Consider the following 18,100-nt stretch of genomic DNA (forward strand, 5'->3'; position numbering starts at 1 on the left):
AAAATGGATTTTACATTAACGTGCTTTGTTAAGCCCGCCCGTCACGTTCCCCGACCCTATTAGAAAGTGCGGGTCAGGTGACTTCAGCGCTGACGCTTCTCTTGCGGATTTATTTAAAGGGCCCATGGCCACCACTTCATTCCACTTCCTGAATTTGAAACGACCATTGCTGAAATAGCTTGTTCAACTCCAAAAATGAGCTCACAAAGGCAGAGGGCTGCACCTCAATTCAGTGATGACTCCCTCCATGTTCTTGTGGAGGGAGTCAGAGCACGCAGGGAGGTTCTCTTCCTTGCCAGTGGTCGGGAGAGACCTCCCCAGGAGACTAAGGCAGCCTGGCTGCAAATAACTGAGGAGGACAAAAGCAGGGATGTGGCAAACAGAACCAGGTTGCAGTGGCGCAAACGTTTCAATGATCTCAGTAGATCACGAAACGTTACTGCAAAGCCACACTCAACCTCATCCTGCTGTGCCACTCATCACATCCCCATCACTCTGCCTTCCCTACCCTACTCCTGCACATCCTTACTCACACCAACTTACCTTGCACCTCCACCGATCCCGCTCTATCTACATTATCACTTCCCCATCTCACTAGCCACCCCTCACACTCATCCTCATCCTAGTCCAATCATACCAACTAACAACACACAAGGGTAGGCACTTGTGTGTTTTAGCCAATGTTCATGTGAGGTTTCTTTATGTGCTGTCAAACATTGAAATCTTTATTTTCAGCACTTTGCGTTATTGGACAGATTTGTGTGCACCTTTGGAAGTGACTTAATGAGTTGCAGTGAGACATAACAGTACTCACCGCAATGGTGATGAGTGTGAAAGGAATGGTAGGGATGCTTTATGGTATTGGTGCGGGGTGGTGACAAGCTGGCGCATCATGTGGCAGCCAGGGTGTACAGCATCAAGTGAAGTAAATGTGGCCATGGTGAGGCCATCCCTGGCGTTCCGGGCAGCAATGTGATCGGGTGCTGATGCCCTGTGTCATGTTCAGCATCAGTTGATTGCGGAGAAGGTTGGTGTTGTTGTTGGTGCTGCTGGTGTGCCTGGTGCTGCTTGTGTTGGGGCTGATCGTGGCGGGATTCTAGGGACCAAGGTTAGAGACTGTAAACCGTACCCATTCTGATGTAATAGATGGCAGGCAATGGAGAGATGACAGAAGCAAATCCGTCAATGGTGAGAGAGGTTGTTCCAATGAGGTACCACTGGATAGAGATAGATAGATAGAGAGTTGGCTGTAAACACTTGCAAGCTACAGAAAGCTCTATATGTCTTACAAATGCCGTAACCAACCATTTCTGAGCTCTGAAACTGAACAGCTGCAACTCTGTATCCTTTATACTACTTCTGCAGCTGTCAGGTAATCAGATAAATCAAAGCAGGCTCAACTCACGCCAGGGTGAACTGTCGTCTTCCCTGAGCATCGGGTAATCCGTGGGGGGAGCATGTAAAGTTAGAAGGTAGGCTCAAAATAGCATTAAATTGGCTGTTAACAAGCCATTTAATGATTTAAATTGTCTCCCCCGCCGCTTGGTGTCAGGTCAGTTCTCCGCTGACAGGTCCGACACCTGGGAGACTCGCGTGGTGGTGGGTTGGCAACGGGTTTCCTACCCGCTGTCAATCTTTGCTATTTTGACAGCTAACCTGCCTCCGAACCCGCCCTCTGAGCGCCGGCAAAACCCAGCCCAATGTAATAGTGGTACTGAAACAATGTAAGGGTGGCACCCCTGAGTATGTCTGACACAGAATAGAGTTGAGAGCTTCTGGGTGCAGGCGACACACTGGGGTTAGAAAGTCTGGTTCACTGTGGGGAGGGGCATCCTGGTTGTAGCTGACACACAATGATATTGCAAATACAATATATGAAAGTTTTACATATGGCAGTGAGATGGCCCCTTCAGCTCTTATGATCATGGGAACAGGAGGTGGGAGTCATGGAAGCAATGGGTCTGGAAAGAGTAATGGCGGCGATGGAGGAGAAACTGGGGTTTCAAGATTGGAGTTGTTGGGAGGCTCAGGATGTAGGTGGCAGGGGGGAAAAGAGGGACATTGTACATTGTTTTTTGATTTATCAGCTTTTTTTGGAGCTGTATCAGTTTATCTGGGTTTTATTGGTTGGCATGTATGAAGAAGGTAGAAAATATAAACTATATAAAATCAGATGAGATGAAGTGTGTAAACGGGTTCATGAGCGACAAGGTTACAGCTTAAAGAAAGCAAATGAAGTATAGAGTTGGTGGTGGAATGCAGAAACATATGGTCCAAGTATGTGGTGTAGGAGATTTCTGGGAGCAAAGAAAGACTTACATTTATATAGCGCCTTTCACGACCACCGGATGCCTCAAAGCGCTTTACAGTCAATTAAGTACTTTTGGAGTGTAGTTACTGTTGTAATGTGGGAAACGCAACAGCCAATTTGCACACAGCAAGCTCCCACAAACAGCAATGTGATAATGACCAGATAATCTGTTTTTGTAATGTTGGTTGAGGGATAAATATTGGCCAGGACACCAGGGCTAACTCCCCTGCTCTTCTTTGAAATAGTGCTTTGGAATCTTTAACGTCCACCTGAGAGAGCAGACGGGGCCTCGATTTATCGTCTCATTCAAAAGACGGTACCTCTGACAGTGCAGCACTCCCTCAGCACTGCTCTGTCAGCCTAGCTTTATGTGTTTAAGTCCCATGCAGGAACTTGAACCCACAACCTTCTGACTTGGAGGTGAGTGTGCTGCCCACTGAGCCACAGCTGATACAGCATGGATGTGGAGATTCTTAAAAAGGCTAGGCACAAAAGGAACTGTGGCTGGCAGTGTAATGATGAAAATTAAGAGTGCAGCAGAGAGGATATTGGGTGAATTATTAAATCACCAGATTAGAAAGGCTAATGCAAGGGCTGGTCATGAGTTCCACCACCACAATTAGCTACCCCCTTTGGCTAAGAATTAGTGTTACAGGGGCTGAAACTGAGAATGATGCCTGGCAACACTCATGACATTCACAGTGCAAGAAGCAGCACTTTTTGCTGTTTGTATGTCATATGGAGCGGAGGGTGCTGTTAGATCCGTGGTTCAGTGGATAAATAATTACACGGATGCTGTACATAAACAAATAACAGGTCTTTACTGGAGGAGGGTAATCTCTAGACTGGGGTACAGAGGCATGCGCACAGCTTATATACCGGTGTGGTCACTGCCGGTACTACAGTATACAGGAGCTGTAAAAAGTAGTTCTGACTTAAAGGCACATACACTACAATTCCTCCCCTTTTAGATTAATAATACCCCCTTCATATTCAAATAACAATTACATTTTTACATGCACATTAAATAACAAAAGTCCATTTATAGATTCAGTCTTTGGGGCGGCTTCCTGACCCTTTCGGGATAGCGCCTTTCTGGAGGTTCTTGTTCTTGGTGCAGAGGCGATTCTGACCCCCTTTCATCGGGTAGTTCATCGGGTTCCACTGCTACTGGGTCTGAAGTAGATGCTACCGGTATGTCGGGTTCATCCCCAGGTACTCGAGACATGGGTTTGACGCATTCCTGTGATGCTAAGATCTGATCGACGTGGCATCTCACAATGTTCTCCCCGACATCCACTGTGTACATTAATGGCCCCTGCCTTGTACATATCGTTCCGGGTTGCCACTTCTCTGTTCGATAGACCCGGGCCAAGACTGGTTGCCCTACATTGAAGCTCCTTGTCGGCTTCTCGTTGATGTGCTGGAATTGTTTGTCCTCAACATTTCTTCGCCATTTGGTCTGAGCAAGTCCAGACGAGATCTCAACCTTCGGTTAAAGAACATCATGGCCGGGGTCTGGTTGGTAACTGCATGTGTCGCGTTTCGGTAGGCTAATAAGAAATTGTCCACCTTATGCTGTAGTGGAATTTCCTCGTCGCACATGGCCTTTATCGCCTTCTTAAAGGTTTGTACGAACCTCTCAGCCAATCCATTGGTGGCTGGATGATACGGGGCGGATGTGTAATGCCTTACCCCATTCCTTTTCATGAATTTTTGGAACTCGTCGGACACAAACTGTGGTCCATTATCAGTGCAGATCTGCTCTGGCAAACCGTTTCTGGCAAATCTGGTCCGTAGGACTGCAATCGTTTTCTCTGCAGTGGTTGAAGACATCTTTATCACCTCAGGCCACTTTGAATGAGCATCCACTGCTATTAAGAATATTGAGTCCATGAATGGACCAGTGAAATCAATGTGCACCCGTTGCCATGGAGAGGAGGGCCACTCCCATGGGTGTAGAGGGGCATGTGGTGGTGCATTTTGGACCTTCTGGCATCCTTAGCAGCTCTTAGTTAGGTCTTCGATTTGTTGATCGATTCCCGGCCACCACAAATAAGCCATAGCTAGGCTTTTCATTTTCACTCCCCCCAGATGACCTTCATGTAGCTCATTTAGCACTCTCTCCCTTAACTTGGGTGGAATCACCACTCTGGATCCACACATCACTGTCCCCTGGCATACTGACAGCTGTTCTCTTCTGGATGAGAATGCTGGCAACAGTGAGTCGCCATGTGTTGGCCATCCCCTCACCGTCAATTCATATACCCGTGACAGCGTCGGATCATTGCGGGTCTCCTTCTCTATATCCGTGTTTGTTACTGGCAATCGTTCAATTATCGACAAATAAAATATCTCGATAGGGTCCTCTGCTGGTGCTTCCTCCACAGTAGGCAGTGGCAGGCGCGATAGCCCATCAGCGTTCCCATGCTGTCTCGTGCCTTTATATTCTATTTCATATTGATTTCCCCTAGAAACAGGGACCATCTTTGTAACCGCTGTGCAGTCATTACTGGCACGCCCTTCTTAGGATTAAAGATGGAGACAAGTGGTTGGTGGTCAGTCAGCAATGTGAACTTCTGTCCATGCAGATAGTGGTTGAATTTTTTTACTCCCCATACTAGTCTGAGGGCCTCCCTGTCAATCTGGGCGTAGTTGCGCTCGGCTGAGGTTAGTGACCGAGACGCAAAGGCTACCGGCCTCTCCAACCCGTCTGGGAATTTGTGCGACAGCACCGCTCCAATGCCGTAGGGTGATGCATCACATGCCAAACGAATTGGTAGTGTTGGGTTGAAATGGGCCAACACCTTTTTTGATGTGATCAATTCTTTACACTTCTGGAAAGCTCGTCTACGTTCGTCATCCCACTTCCATGGTACCCCTGTTTGCAGTAGAGTGTTCAGCGGGTGTAATACCATAGACAAATTTGGTAAGAACTTGTGGTAATAGTTTACCAGCCCGAGGAACGACCTCAGTTGTGACACATTTTCCGGTGCTGGAGCCTTGACTACTGCCTCAATCTTGTCAGGGGACTTATGTAACCCCTCTTCATCGATGACGTGGCCGCAATACGAGATCTGTTTCTGGAAAAACTCGCACTTGTGGCGATTAGCTCGTAGCCCATATTCCTTTAATCTGGCGAGCACCTTCTCCAAGTTAGCAAGGTGATCACCGTCATTTTCGCCCATGACCAAGATGTCGTCCAAACAACACTGGGTCCCTGGAATCCCTTGCAGGACCTGATCCATCGCCCTTTGCCAGATAGCCGGAGCCGAGGCTACTCCAAACACCAGCCGATTGTATTGATAGAGACCTTTATGGGTGTTGATCGTAAGGTAATGTTTCGAAGCTTATTCTACCTCCATTTGCAAGTACGCCTGGGCTAGATCAATTTTGGTGAAGCGTTTACCACCAGATAGCGAGGCGAAAATATCCTCAATTCATGGAAGCGGATATTGCACCGTGTGAAGGACTGGGTTCACTGTCACCTTAAAATCCCCACAGATGCGGACCTTCTTTGGTTCCCCAGGCGTATTACTCAACAACCTCTTCATTACAGGAACGATGGGTGTAGCCCACTCGCTCCAGTCCACTTTGGACAGTACTCCTGAACATTCCAACCCTTCCAGTTCTGCTTCAACCGCTGGTCTGATCGCATAAGGCACTGGTCTGGCCTTCAGAAACTTTGGGCTTGCATTATCCTCTATTTTAATTGTTGCTGTTATTCCTTTTAGTGTTCCTAGTCCCTCCCGGAACACTTCTTTTGCGTCAGTTAGCATTTTTGACAGTCGTCCAGGTGTGACGTCGTCATCCTTTTTGGCCTCCACCTTCAGTGCCTGTATGGAATGCCAATCTAAATGTATCTTCCGGATCCATTCACGTCCTAGCAGTGGTGGTCCTCCATTTGGCAATACATATATATCCATTTTAGGTATTTCCTGACCTTTATATGTCACTTTCACCCTTATTTTTCCTTTGGGGTAGACTTTTTGCCCCGTATACGTCTTCAAGACAATCTCTGTAGCTTTCAAGGGTATGTGTGAAAATAGCCGCTTGTAGTCTCTTTGATTTATGACTGTTAGAGCTGACCCTGTGTCCAATTCCATTTCCACTTGGACTCCGTCTATCTTGAGTGTAACCCAAATAGTCTGGTGATCCTCCATTTCGGTTACATTATGTAGTTTCAGACAACCCAGCTCCTTGCTTCCGGAGTCTGTGTCACTTTTCTGTTCGTCTGAACCACTGTCCATCACCTGGTGTACCTTTTTGTACTTCTCCTGTGGAGATTTCTTACTGTTGGCTTTCTTCCCAGACCTGCAGACTCTTGCTATGTGTCCTGCTTTCCCACACTGTCTGCACACTTGGTCCTTGAACCAACAATCTTTCTGGTCATGTGTTGTTCTGCCGCAGCGATAGCACTTCCCTGTTCCATAGGTCATTTCGTTGGTGCCATATTCTTGCGGTCTCCATTGTATCTCTGCAGCGCCCCTTGTGGCTGCTTCGTGTGATACTGCCATACTGAAAGCTTTGTCCAGCATAAGGTCCTTTTCTGATAGAAGCTGTTTCTGGGTTCCTTCACTTTGTAGCCCACACACAAACTTGTCCCTTACCGTGTCTGCTAGTCCCGCTCCAAACCGGCAGTATTTCGATAGCTTGCGCAGTTCCGTTAGGTGCTCAGCATTGCTTTCGTCTTTGTGTTGGTTCCTTTTATGGAACTTAAATCGTTCTGCTATCAGCAGCGGTGTGGGGTTTAAGTGGTCCTGTAGGATTTCTACTATGCTTTCAAAATTCTTGTTTACCAGCTTCTCTGGGGTTATTAGATTTCGCAGTAACCCATAAGTTTTTGCACCCATGGAATTTAACAGAACCAGTGCTTTATTAGCATCTGGCACTTCATTCGCCCTGCAGTACACCTCAATATGTTCCACATATGTCGCCCAATCTTCGACTTCATTGTCGAACGTAGAGATACTGCCACTCTTCGGCATCCTTGGTTGTGCGTTAACTATCACCAATGGCGCCTCCCGTGCTTCCCCTTCTTCTCCGCTGGCACAAAATGGCGTCTCCCGCGCTTTCCTTCCTTCCCGCGCTCGCCCGTCTTCTCCGCTGCGGCTTCGCGAAATGGCGTCTCCCGCGCTCTTCCTTCTTCTCCGTGGCTCAATGGCGCCTCCTGCGCTCTCCCTGCTTCTCCGCGGCTCAATGGCGTCTCCCGCGCTCTCCCTGCTTCTCCGCGGCTCAATGGCGTCTCCCCTTGCTTCGCCCCGCGGACCCTGATCAGCCCGTGATCCCTGGCTGTGCTCTGCGCGTTCTTCTCTTGATATTTGTCGACGCCGCTCAGTCTAGAACCCGGCTGTTTCTTACCCTCTGTCTCTCCGGTTTGCAGTATTTTTCCTCGACGCCGCTCGGTGATCAACCCCCGGCTGCGTCCTGCTCTCTTCACCCTCTTTCTTACCCCGTCGACGCTGCTCGGCTCTCTCTCTCTGCCGTCGGTCGGCTCCAGCCGCCGCTGCTCGGGAAGGGTCTGCTCTGGACCTGTCGTCGGTCTCTTACTGCTCGTTGTGGCTGGGGAACCAAGCCCGGCTCTCCACAGCCTCCCCAGCGAAGTTGGATCTCTGCCTGACTGCTGGGCGGTTGCTCGCGGTCGTCGCCCGTGTTCCTGGACTTGACTATTTTTTTGTTTTTGTTTTATGTTGCAGGTAGATTCGCATCGACACTCGTCGCCACTGTTAGATCCATGGTTCAGTGGATAAATAATTACACGGATGCTGTACATAAACAAATAACATGTCTTTACTGGAGGAGGGTAATCTCTAGACTGGGGTACAGAGGCATGCACACAGCTTATATACCGTTGTGGTCACTGCCGGTACTACAGTATACAGGAGCTGTAAAAAGTAGTTCTGACTTAAAGCACATACACTTGGTACTTGGGGCCGGGGCAGCAATATTTAAAGGGGAGGTGCTGGGCGGCCATTTTTTTGTTGGCTGCCTGCCAGCACCTGCCCCCTCTGCCCTCCTCCCGCGGGGTGCCGGCCCACGATCGGGCAGCCTGGCACTCTTGAGTGCCGGGGTCTTTTGCCGGCACCCCGATCCCTGGTGGCCCAGCAGGGCCCCGGGTTGCGCTGCACTAGGCCCCTCCCCTTTAATAAGGGGAGGGAGGCCTGCAGTACCGCGGCTTGACGAACTGGCGCGCGTGGCGCTGCTGCACGTAGCATCGCGATATTCCCTGGGAGCGCCCCAAGAGGGAGGGGGAGCGCTTCCAGTAGCGCCCCGCCTCCATCTTGGGGTGCTACCACTGAATTTCAGACATGGGGGCGCTAACTTTTTTGGGGCACTAAAAGTAGCGTCCCGACGAAGTTAGCGCCCCAAAGGGGGCGCGACCGAATTTTGGCCCATATTCTCCACATAAATACCCTCTGCTATATTCCTTACCAAATATTCTGTCAACTTGGTAAACATAGAATTCTTGTTATTTGTATTATCAAGGAAAATATTTATTCCAATTAATGATGTTTGCAAAATTTAATAGAAATGGTATCTGTATGGCTTTTTACCAGAAATTCTTCGTTTTAATGGTTAATCATGGAAAGACTTTCATTTTAACTACATTGTCAGTGTTGCTACTTGCATTTCTGCACCTGCTTACACACTAAAAGTATTACAATACCCAGCTCTACTTCCCCACCATCTCCCTTCACTATGCTTTCACACATCTACCTGATGTCAAGCCAATGATTAATCAAAAGTTCCTCCAACTGAACATCAGGGAGACCAAGGCCACTATTTACATTGCGCAGGTTCCAACCAGTTCCTACCTATGATGGCAATCTGGGTCCTATTTACGTCATAGCACCTTGATTTCCATGTTAAAAGGTGTCTGTCGCCAGAAACAGGCGGGCACTTTGGACACCCGTTGGTAGGCCCCTTTTAAAATGGAGCCAGCTGCATCGCCAGTGTTAACATTTTGAAGCCATTACTGCTCTATTAAAGGCAGGCTATGTTTTTGGAACTGTAGGAGTCCAAACATTTGTCTTCATGGATCATATTGGTGCAGGTCATGGAGTTTTATGGGCCACATATAAAGTGTAATCCATGTTTCCTTTCATTTGCATATATCTCAATTTGCTGTCTCAAATCACACCCCCACTAATCATGCTATCTCCTGGAAGTGATAATTAAAGAGAAAAAAAACTAGCAGCCAGTTCAGGAAAAACTCTGGGAACTTCCTCTCTGACTCATAGAATTATATGGCAACAGGCCGTTCAGCCCAGCCAGTCTGTGCTGGTGTTTATCCTCCACACAAACAGTAATCCTAATCCCTGTTCCCATATCCCCCGCCCACCGTGATCGGGCTCCCTCGATCACTAACTTCCCTCCCGCGCGATCGGACCACACCCCCCAACCACAATCTGCTCCCCCCGACCACCATCTGCCCCACCCCCCCATGAGCCGAAGCCTCCCCCGCAATCAGACCCTCCTGACTACCATCTGCCACCCCCGTGATCGAACCCCCCACCTCCGCGATCGAATCCCTTGCATCCGGATCCCCCCATGATTGGACACTCCCCACGATCGGACCGCCTCCACATCCAGATCCCCCCCACAATCGGACCCGCCCCCCCGCAATTGGACCCCCCTCCGCAATCGGCCCCTCCCTGTGATCGGATGCCCCCAGCCCCCGCCGATTGGACTCTTCCCACGATCGGACACCCCTCCTCCCCCCACTAGACCTACTTGCTCTCATCCCAACTCGGCTGCGGCCTTGTGTTCCAGGATTTCCCACCTGACTGGCATCCAGCCTGTCAATGAGGCTGTCTATGGGTGGGAAACCTACAGAATTTTTTTTTAAGATGTCCTGCAGTTTTTTGGAAAACCCGTTCTCACGCGTTTTGCGACCTCAAAACAGCCTCCTGCCCCCTTCCCGCCTTTTGAGCTAATATCCCGCCCTATATATAACAGATTGTAAGAGCTTCTACAAGAATGTGAAAAGGAAGAGAGTAGCAAAAGTAAACGTTGGTCTCTTAGAGGCTGAGACAGGAGAAATTATTATGGGGAATAAGGAAATGGCAGAAAAATTAAACAAATATTTTGTATCTGTCTTCACAGTAGAAGACACAAAAAGCATGCCAAAAATGGTGGGGAACCAAGGGTCTAATGAGGGTGAGGAATTTAATGTAATTAATATAAGTAGAGAAAAAGTATTAGAGAAACTAATGGGACTAAAAACCTACAAATCCCCTGGACTTGATGGCCTACATCCTAAGGTTCTAAAAGAGGTGGCTACAGAGATAGTGGATCTTCCAAAATTCCCTAGATTCTAGAATGGTCCCAGCAGATTGGAAGGTAGCAAATGTAACACCGCTATTCAAGAAAGGAGGAGAGAGAAAATAGCGAACTGCAGGCCAGTTAGCCTGACATCAGTCTTCGGGAAAATGCTGGAATTCATTTTTAAGGAAGTAGTATCAGGGGACTTAGAAAATCATAACATGATTAGGCAGAGTCAACATGGTTTTATAAAAGGGAAATTGTTTGTTGACAAATTTATTAGTTTTTTGAGGATGTAACTAGCAGGGTAGATAAAGGGGAACCAGTGGATGTAGTATATTTGGATTTCCAAAAGGCATTCAATAAGGCGCCATATAAAAGGTTATTACACAAGGTAAGGGCTCATGGGGTTGGGGGTAATGTAGTAGCATGGTTAGAGGATTAATTAACGGACAGAAAACAGAGAGTAGGGATAAATGGGTCTTTTTCAGGTTTGCAGGCTGTAACTAGTGGGGTGCCACAAGGATCAGTGCTGGGGCCTCAGCTATTTACAATCTATATTAATGACCTAGATGAAGGGACAGAGTGCAATGTATCCAAGTTTGCTGACAGTACAAAGCTAGGTGGGACATTAAGCTGTGAGGAGAACACAAAGAGTCTGCAAAGGGATATAGATAGACTAAGTGAGTGGGCAGTAAGGTGGCAGATGGAGTATAATGTAGGGAAATGTGAGGTTATTCACTTTGGTAGGAAGAATAGAAAAACAGAATATTTTTAAATGGTGAGAAACTATTAAACGTTGGTGTTCAGAGAGATTTGGGTGTCCTCATGCAAGAAACACAGAAAGCTAGCATGCAGGTAGAACAAGCAATAAGGAAGGCAAATGGAATGCTGGCCTTTATTGCAAGGGGGTTGGAGTACAAGGGGAAAAAATTCAGTTGCACACCCTTTGGGGTGCTAACTTCGCTACTTTTAGCACCCCGAAAAAGTTAGCACCCCTGTGCCGTAAATTGAGTGGTAGCGCCCCAAGCAGGAGGTGGGGCACTGCTGGAAGCACTCCCCCTCCTTCCTGAGGCTCTACCATTCGATATCGCGGCGCTATGCGCAACAGCACCACAACCGTCTGGAATTAGCGCCGAGGTATTACAGGCCTCTAATCAGGGGAGGGGCCTAGCACAGCACACACCAGGGCCCTGCTGGACCACCGGGGAGCTGGGAACACTCGAGGAGTGCCAGGCTGACCGATCGCGGCCAGCACCCTGCATGAAGAAGTGGAAGGGGGCAGGTGCTAGCAGGCAGCCCCAAAAAGAATGGCCGCCCAGCACCTGCCCTTTAATTTGCGCAGCCGTGGCCACAAAAACACCACCCTGACCCTGTTGGACATATTGTCCGGCGGTAGGTCAGGGGGCGCGACCGAAGTTTGTGGCCAGGACGCGAGCGGGGCGCTGCGCAAGGCGATGACATCATCGCCATGGGGCGCTACTGGCTACCGCGGCCGCTAACCTCCCGCTGAATTTCGCAGGAGCCGTTAGTGATGCTGCGCCCAGGCGCTAGGGGCTTTGTGCCCCATTAGCGCCTCCCGGGGGTGCTAACAGGAGGTGCAAAGCAACCCAATTTTTCCCCCTAAGAATAAGGAAGTCTTGCTACAATTGTACAGGGCTCTGGTGAGACCACACCTGGAGTACTGTGCACAGTTTTGGTCTCCTTATCTAAGGAAGGATATACTTGCCTTGGAGGTGGTGCAACAATGGTTCACTAGATTGATTCCTGGGATGAGAGGGTTGTCCTATGAGGAGAGGTTGAGTAGTTTGGGCCTATACGCTCTGGAGTTTAGAAGAATGAGAGGTGATCTCATTGAAACATACAAGATTCTGAAGGGGATTGACAGGGTAAATGCTGAGAGGTTGTTTCCCCCTGGCTGGAGTGTCTAGAACTAGGGGGCATAGTCTCAAGATAAGGGGTAGGCCATTTAAGACTGAGATGAGGAGGAATTTCTTCACTCCAAGGGTTGTGAATCTTTGGAATTCCCTGCCCCAGACGGTTGTGGATGCTTGAGTCTTTGAGTATATTCAACGCTGAGGTAGATAGATGTTTGGACTCTAGGGGAAATCAAGGGATATGGAGATCAGGCGGGAAAGTAAAGTTGAGGTCGATGATCAGCCATGATCTTACTGAATCTGTCTGTGTGGAGTTTGCACATTCTCCCCGTGTTTGCGTGGGTTTTCTCCGGGTGCTCCGGTTTCCTCCCACAGTCCAAAGATGTGCGGGTTAGGTTGATTGGCCATGATAAAAATTGACCCTTAGTGTTAGGGGGGATTAAATACTTGGGGTTACGGGGATAGGGCTTGGGTGGGATGGCTGTCGGTGTAGGGACCGGGTGCTAGGGTTTGGATGATCAGCCATGATCTCGTTGAATGGCGGAGCAGGCTCGAAGGGCCGAATGGCCTATTCCTGCTCTTATCTTCTATGTTTCTATGTTTCTGTGAATGGCGAAGCAGGCTCGAAGGGCCGTATGGCCTACACCTGCTCCTATTTCTTATGTTCTTGTGTTCTTATGTCTGACCTCCAGTCCTACCATCTCTCTCTATCTCAAATAGCCAATATAGCCGTTTCATTTTAAAACCTCTATCATAGCCCTCATAAGCCCATGCTTCTACTCTTGGAACCTATCCTCATGACTAACTCAAAGGTTATTTGTTATCCTGGTTCCCCTCCTTATCTAGAGTCTCTCAATCCTGTGTATCGGCCGTGCCCTTTGATCAATGTTCTGTTCTCTTGGCAAGTAGCTTATATACAGATGCATTCGCACCCGTACGACCAGATTTAGGAACAGTTTCTTTCCCAGGGCTGTCATCCTACTGAACTCCACAAATAAACTCTAAAGCCTGCACATTTGCCAATGCACTTTATTATGGTTATGTTTATGTTAATGTATTACAAGCCAAATGTATGTTGAATGTTTAAATGTCTTAATCTAAATGTACACTCTCGGGAGCCGCAAGCCTACATTTCGTTGTACTGCACTTGTGCACTAACAATGACAATAAAAGTTGATTTGATTTTTGATTTGAAAATACCAACCATAAAATGAACTTTATATAGAAAGGTACAACTTGTAATGTGGGTTTTATATTTTCTTATTAACAATATTGTTTTTGTCATCATGAATTAGTACTGGCAACTGCAACATCCAATGTAGAGGAGATGATCGATAGCTGGCAGTAAGTTACAAAGCAATCATTCAGTCAAGCAGTTCTGATGCTGAGAATGAAGCTGGACTGGTTCATGAATGTCAGAAACCCCCAGAAATTGAACTCCTGCCTTGAACACACTGTAAGCCATTAATTATTCACCCAGCTTTCCTTCCAATTTTCTTCTCTATCACTTCTATCCTGAAAGGAAGAAATAAAGAACTTGCATTTATATAGCACCTTTCACATGGTCAGAATATCCCAAAGGACTTCACAGCCAATGAATTACTTTTGGAGTGTAATCACTGTTGGAGGCAAATACAGCATCCAATCTGCACACAGGAAGACCCCACAAACAGCAAATTAGACCACTGACTAGTGAATCTGTTTTTGGTGGTGCTGGTGGAGCATAGACTATGACTGGGCTTGGATATAACAGCAAAACCTTCCTTGTCCTATTTCTACTCAGGTACATGTCTGGCAGGATTCATTACAGTGATTAGGAGTAGAACTTTGGCTCTTTTTTTCCTCCCTAGTCAGATCAATTTTAGCATTGTCACTGCCATCAAGCTTGAGATAGACTAACTCAGTACAGGCCAAAGATCAAACTGATACATCTACCTCACTGAGACACTAACATTGTAGAGATGGCTGATGTGGGTAAAAGGATAATTCAGGCAATAAAGGCGTAGGAGCTATGGAAGTTTTGTACCATATGAGTGATATCACAGTAATGCATTTTTGTCAGAACACAGGAAATAGATTACATGAACTATATAGTATTGCACATCTAACCAACAAAAAATGCCATTTTTTATCTGCGTGGTATTTTCAAATTAACTCACTGAGCCCCCCACCCCCAGTCAGCAGAAAACAATTTTCATGGCAAAGAATTATTTTTGATAACTCGAAAATGCTGATTATAGAAAGCATTTTAAACGTTCTTTATAAAAACAATGAACTACAACTTTGCCACGGAAATAATGAACGTGATTAGCCCTTTGAGTTTTCAAAAAGTAGTGCAGTGCCAAGGGCTGGAAATGAGATCAAACATTATCCATTTGCCAGTGTCCACTCAATTATTAAAGCCACTCACCTAGATGAAGTCTTTAGGCAGCTTTTTAAGTTTCGATCATCGAGTTCTTCTTGAGTTTTTTCGTTTGCGTTCGGGTCATCCTTCTTGTGACATAAAATCACGTAATTTTTGTGATCGTTGTTTGCCCAGTAAATACCATCTCGAGTTTCATAACGGATAGCAAATTCGACTTTGGCTCCGCCTTTCCGATAAGGGGGGACTAACACAATTTTAAATGTGAACTGGTCAGTTTCACCGTCACAGGAATCAGCCACATAATCAGCCAGTATGTCAAAGTAACTGTCCCAATGGTTTAATGTCATCCGGATGTACACCAGCTTTTCATACGATATGTTCAGTACACGAATCACTCCTTTCATGCATGTTATACCCGGAGGAAACTCTGTTGATTCTAGTTCCACTTTCTGGGCATAAAGTTTCTGCATTAGATCCTCAGGAGAGGATGGTAACTCAAAAAGTGGTAATAAAAAACATTCTTCAAGAGGTGGCCGCTCATCCTGCGGTTCACCGCCGAGAGTACCAGTGGGCATATCCCATTTGTCATATTCTCTGACAGATACAAGTTCCAGGCCAAATGCATCAGCAAAAGAAACTTTTCGATTGAGAGTTAGGGGAGGTTCTGGCCCCTCGTCTGATGAAGAACTCCGTCTTCGTGGAAGCGGGGAAGATTTTGGCTTTATCCAAATTTCGGTAGTGTCTTCATCCTCAGCAAATACGTCATCTTCAGCTGGCAGACCTAATAAACGGACTGCAAAATGCTGCTTTTGGTCTTTTTCGGCTGACTCCATTGGTGTGTCTAAAGTTTACTGAAGCAAGACTTCTCTACTAGTGGCTGCAGATATTTCAGGCGAACAAATTTTAACACACCGGCTTTGGTTACAGTTGACATTGTAAAAGAACTCAGGCCTATTAATAACTCCACTGGCTTGTAAACTATGCTCGTCTGCCTTCACCAAGATTTGCTCCTCTGAACATCAATGCTGTGTTTTTGGCTCTACACAGTGCACAGAGAGTTGGGCCAAACTTCGTTTTACAGATAATACAAAAGAAGCTTTAACTGTGGAGAAATGACAGAAATTAAGGAAAGGGAGTCAGGAAATTACGAAGTAATAGTTCGTTTTTTCCAGTTTAATGGTGAAGTAAACTATTCTCAATTCAGTTAAATTGTCACCTTAATTAAATTCTTTTGTTGAATATAAATATTGACATGAATTAAAACATACATAAAACTACATGTATGAATCCTAATTGCAGGGACATAGAGAAATTATAGTTCTGGTAACGTTTCCACTTAAGTTGAGGAAATGAAGTGGTTCAAATATGTCATTGCTGAGTAATGTGAGAGAAAAGTTTGTAAGGTACATTTACACTGCAAGTTTAGCATCAATGTGAAGAGATTTCAGCTTTGCACCAACACTAAACGGGTAATATAGATCTGGACCTGAAACTTTAACTCTGTTTCTTTCTCCATAGATGCTGCCTGACTTGTTGAGTGTTTCCAGCATTTTCTGTTTTTAATATCGATCTGGAGTCAGCCCAATTTGATTCTGGAGCAAAGCAGTGGGACTCCTTAGAGGGGATTGGCTCACATCATGCTGGTTCGACACTACAGAGAGCATAAATCCAGTGGAGTATCAAACTTCATTTACAAAACGTTCATGGAATCTGTTGAACTCCCTACTTACTTTGTAAATTCACCCAACCTCAATTTAAATGGGTAGAGAACAGGGATTCTCTTCTCCCCACTTTCTAAACATTTACATTTGTAACTGCTGGGGGAGATAGCTGCTCACACCTATATTCAGGCATGTGCACAGCTCTCCCCTGAGGGTGACTGCTACAGTTCCAGCCAGAGAAGGGCCAGGCAATGTGAATACTGTTCTGCCTGGTTGAAACCCAAACTATAGCTGCTGGCCTCTGAGCAGTGGCTGCAGTGTATATGAACCACTAAATATGCTTAAAATGAATCTAACCTTCCTTGGACCTTGAGAAGGGTGGGATGGAGTTCCAGCACAGCAGTACTTCCTTAGAAACGCCTTCTGATGTCTTGAGGCCACATAAATGTCTTGGACTACTATATTCACTAGGGTGTTCTGCATGCCTCCTGCATTGTGTTGTAGATGTGGTTCATGGCCTCTTCCAACTTCTGCAACCCATGAGAAGAGACTGCAACAAGCCTCAATCCCCCCTCTCTTCCACCCAAATTATCGGGTGGCACACCAGTTGCTTGGGGACAAAGGGTATCCCCATAGCTCATGGCTCTTGACAGTTCTGAGGAACACACGCATAGATGCAGAGAAGTGATACAATCAGAGCCAAGCCTCTACCAGCTGGCTTTCTGACAGCAACATGTCAGCTGTGGCTCAGTGGGTAGCACACTCACCTCTGAGTCAGAAGGTTGTGGGTTCAAGTCCCACTTCAGGGACTTTGAGCACATAAAGCTAAGCTGACACTCCAGTGCAGTGCTGAGAGAGTGCTGCACTGTTGGAGGTGCTGTCTTTCAGATGAGATGTTAAACCGAGGCCCTGTCTACTCTCTCAGGTGGATGTAAAAGATTCCATGGCACTATTTCGAAGAAGAGCAGGGGAGTTATCCCTGGTGTCCTGGCCAATATTTATCCCTCAACTAACATAACACAAACAGATTATCTGGTTATTATCACATTGCTGTTTGTGGGACTTTGCTGTGTACAAATTGGCTGCCACATTACAACGGTGACTCTACTTCATTGGCTGTAAAGTGCTTTGAGGCATCCAGTGGTTGTGAAAGGCGCTATATAAATGCAAGTCTTTCTTTTTCTTTTATGGACACTGCTTGAAGGGCTAGTGAGGGAGCAGGCTATTATCCTGAGAGAGGACAGCTTGTGCCTCTCCCATGATGCCACTGCACCTCAAACTCCAACTGCTCTTCCCAAGAACAGAATATACAAATAATGTAACGGGTTGGAAGTCCTTATCCATGCTTTGAAAGCCAGAGGAGATGTTGGAACTCAGAGCAAAGATGGGAGAGTCTGAGCGTCCATCAAAGCTGTCACCAGAGGCTCCATCACTGTGGCCCCCGCGTTGCAGTGTTCATAGTGCTGACCACATGTTCCATGGTTGATTGTATTGTTTCCATGCCCTTCTCAAATACCCAATACAAGTTGGAGCTGGACTCCTCCATACTCTCTGACATTAGGCTGAATTTTTAACTTTGCTTGTGGATGGCAGTGGGGGGTCTGTGGATCGCGTCAGGAAC

At 46.8% G+C, this 18,100-nt stretch overlaps 1 protein-coding gene across 4 annotated transcripts in view; it reads right to left on the reverse strand.

The window, feature by feature from the left end:
• Positions 1-15,878, reverse strand: part of LOC147106230 (protein phosphatase 1 regulatory subunit 3A-like) — a 132,280-nt gene extending 116,402 nt beyond the window's left edge. For 2 of the 4 annotated variants that reach the window (XM_086009157.1, XM_086009156.1), the window contains exon 1: positions 14,864-15,834. In XM_086009157.1, the coding sequence (XP_085865283.1) occupies positions 14,864-15,651 (788 nt within the window). In that variant the 5' untranslated portion in view covers positions 15,652-15,834. Of the gene's footprint in view, positions 1-14,863 lie in introns of all 4 variants that reach the window. The other 2 variants (XM_086009158.1, XM_086009153.1) reach the window with 2 other exon arrangements.
• Positions 15,879-18,100: the final 2,222 nt, after the last annotated feature.

Source organism: Somniosus microcephalus, chromosome 16 (genome assembly GCF_052327205.1).
Source record: "Somniosus microcephalus isolate GS21.2 chromosome 16, FLI_Smic_1.0, whole genome shotgun sequence".
NCBI lineage: Eukaryota > Metazoa > Chordata > Chondrichthyes > Squaliformes > Somniosidae > Somniosus > Somniosus microcephalus.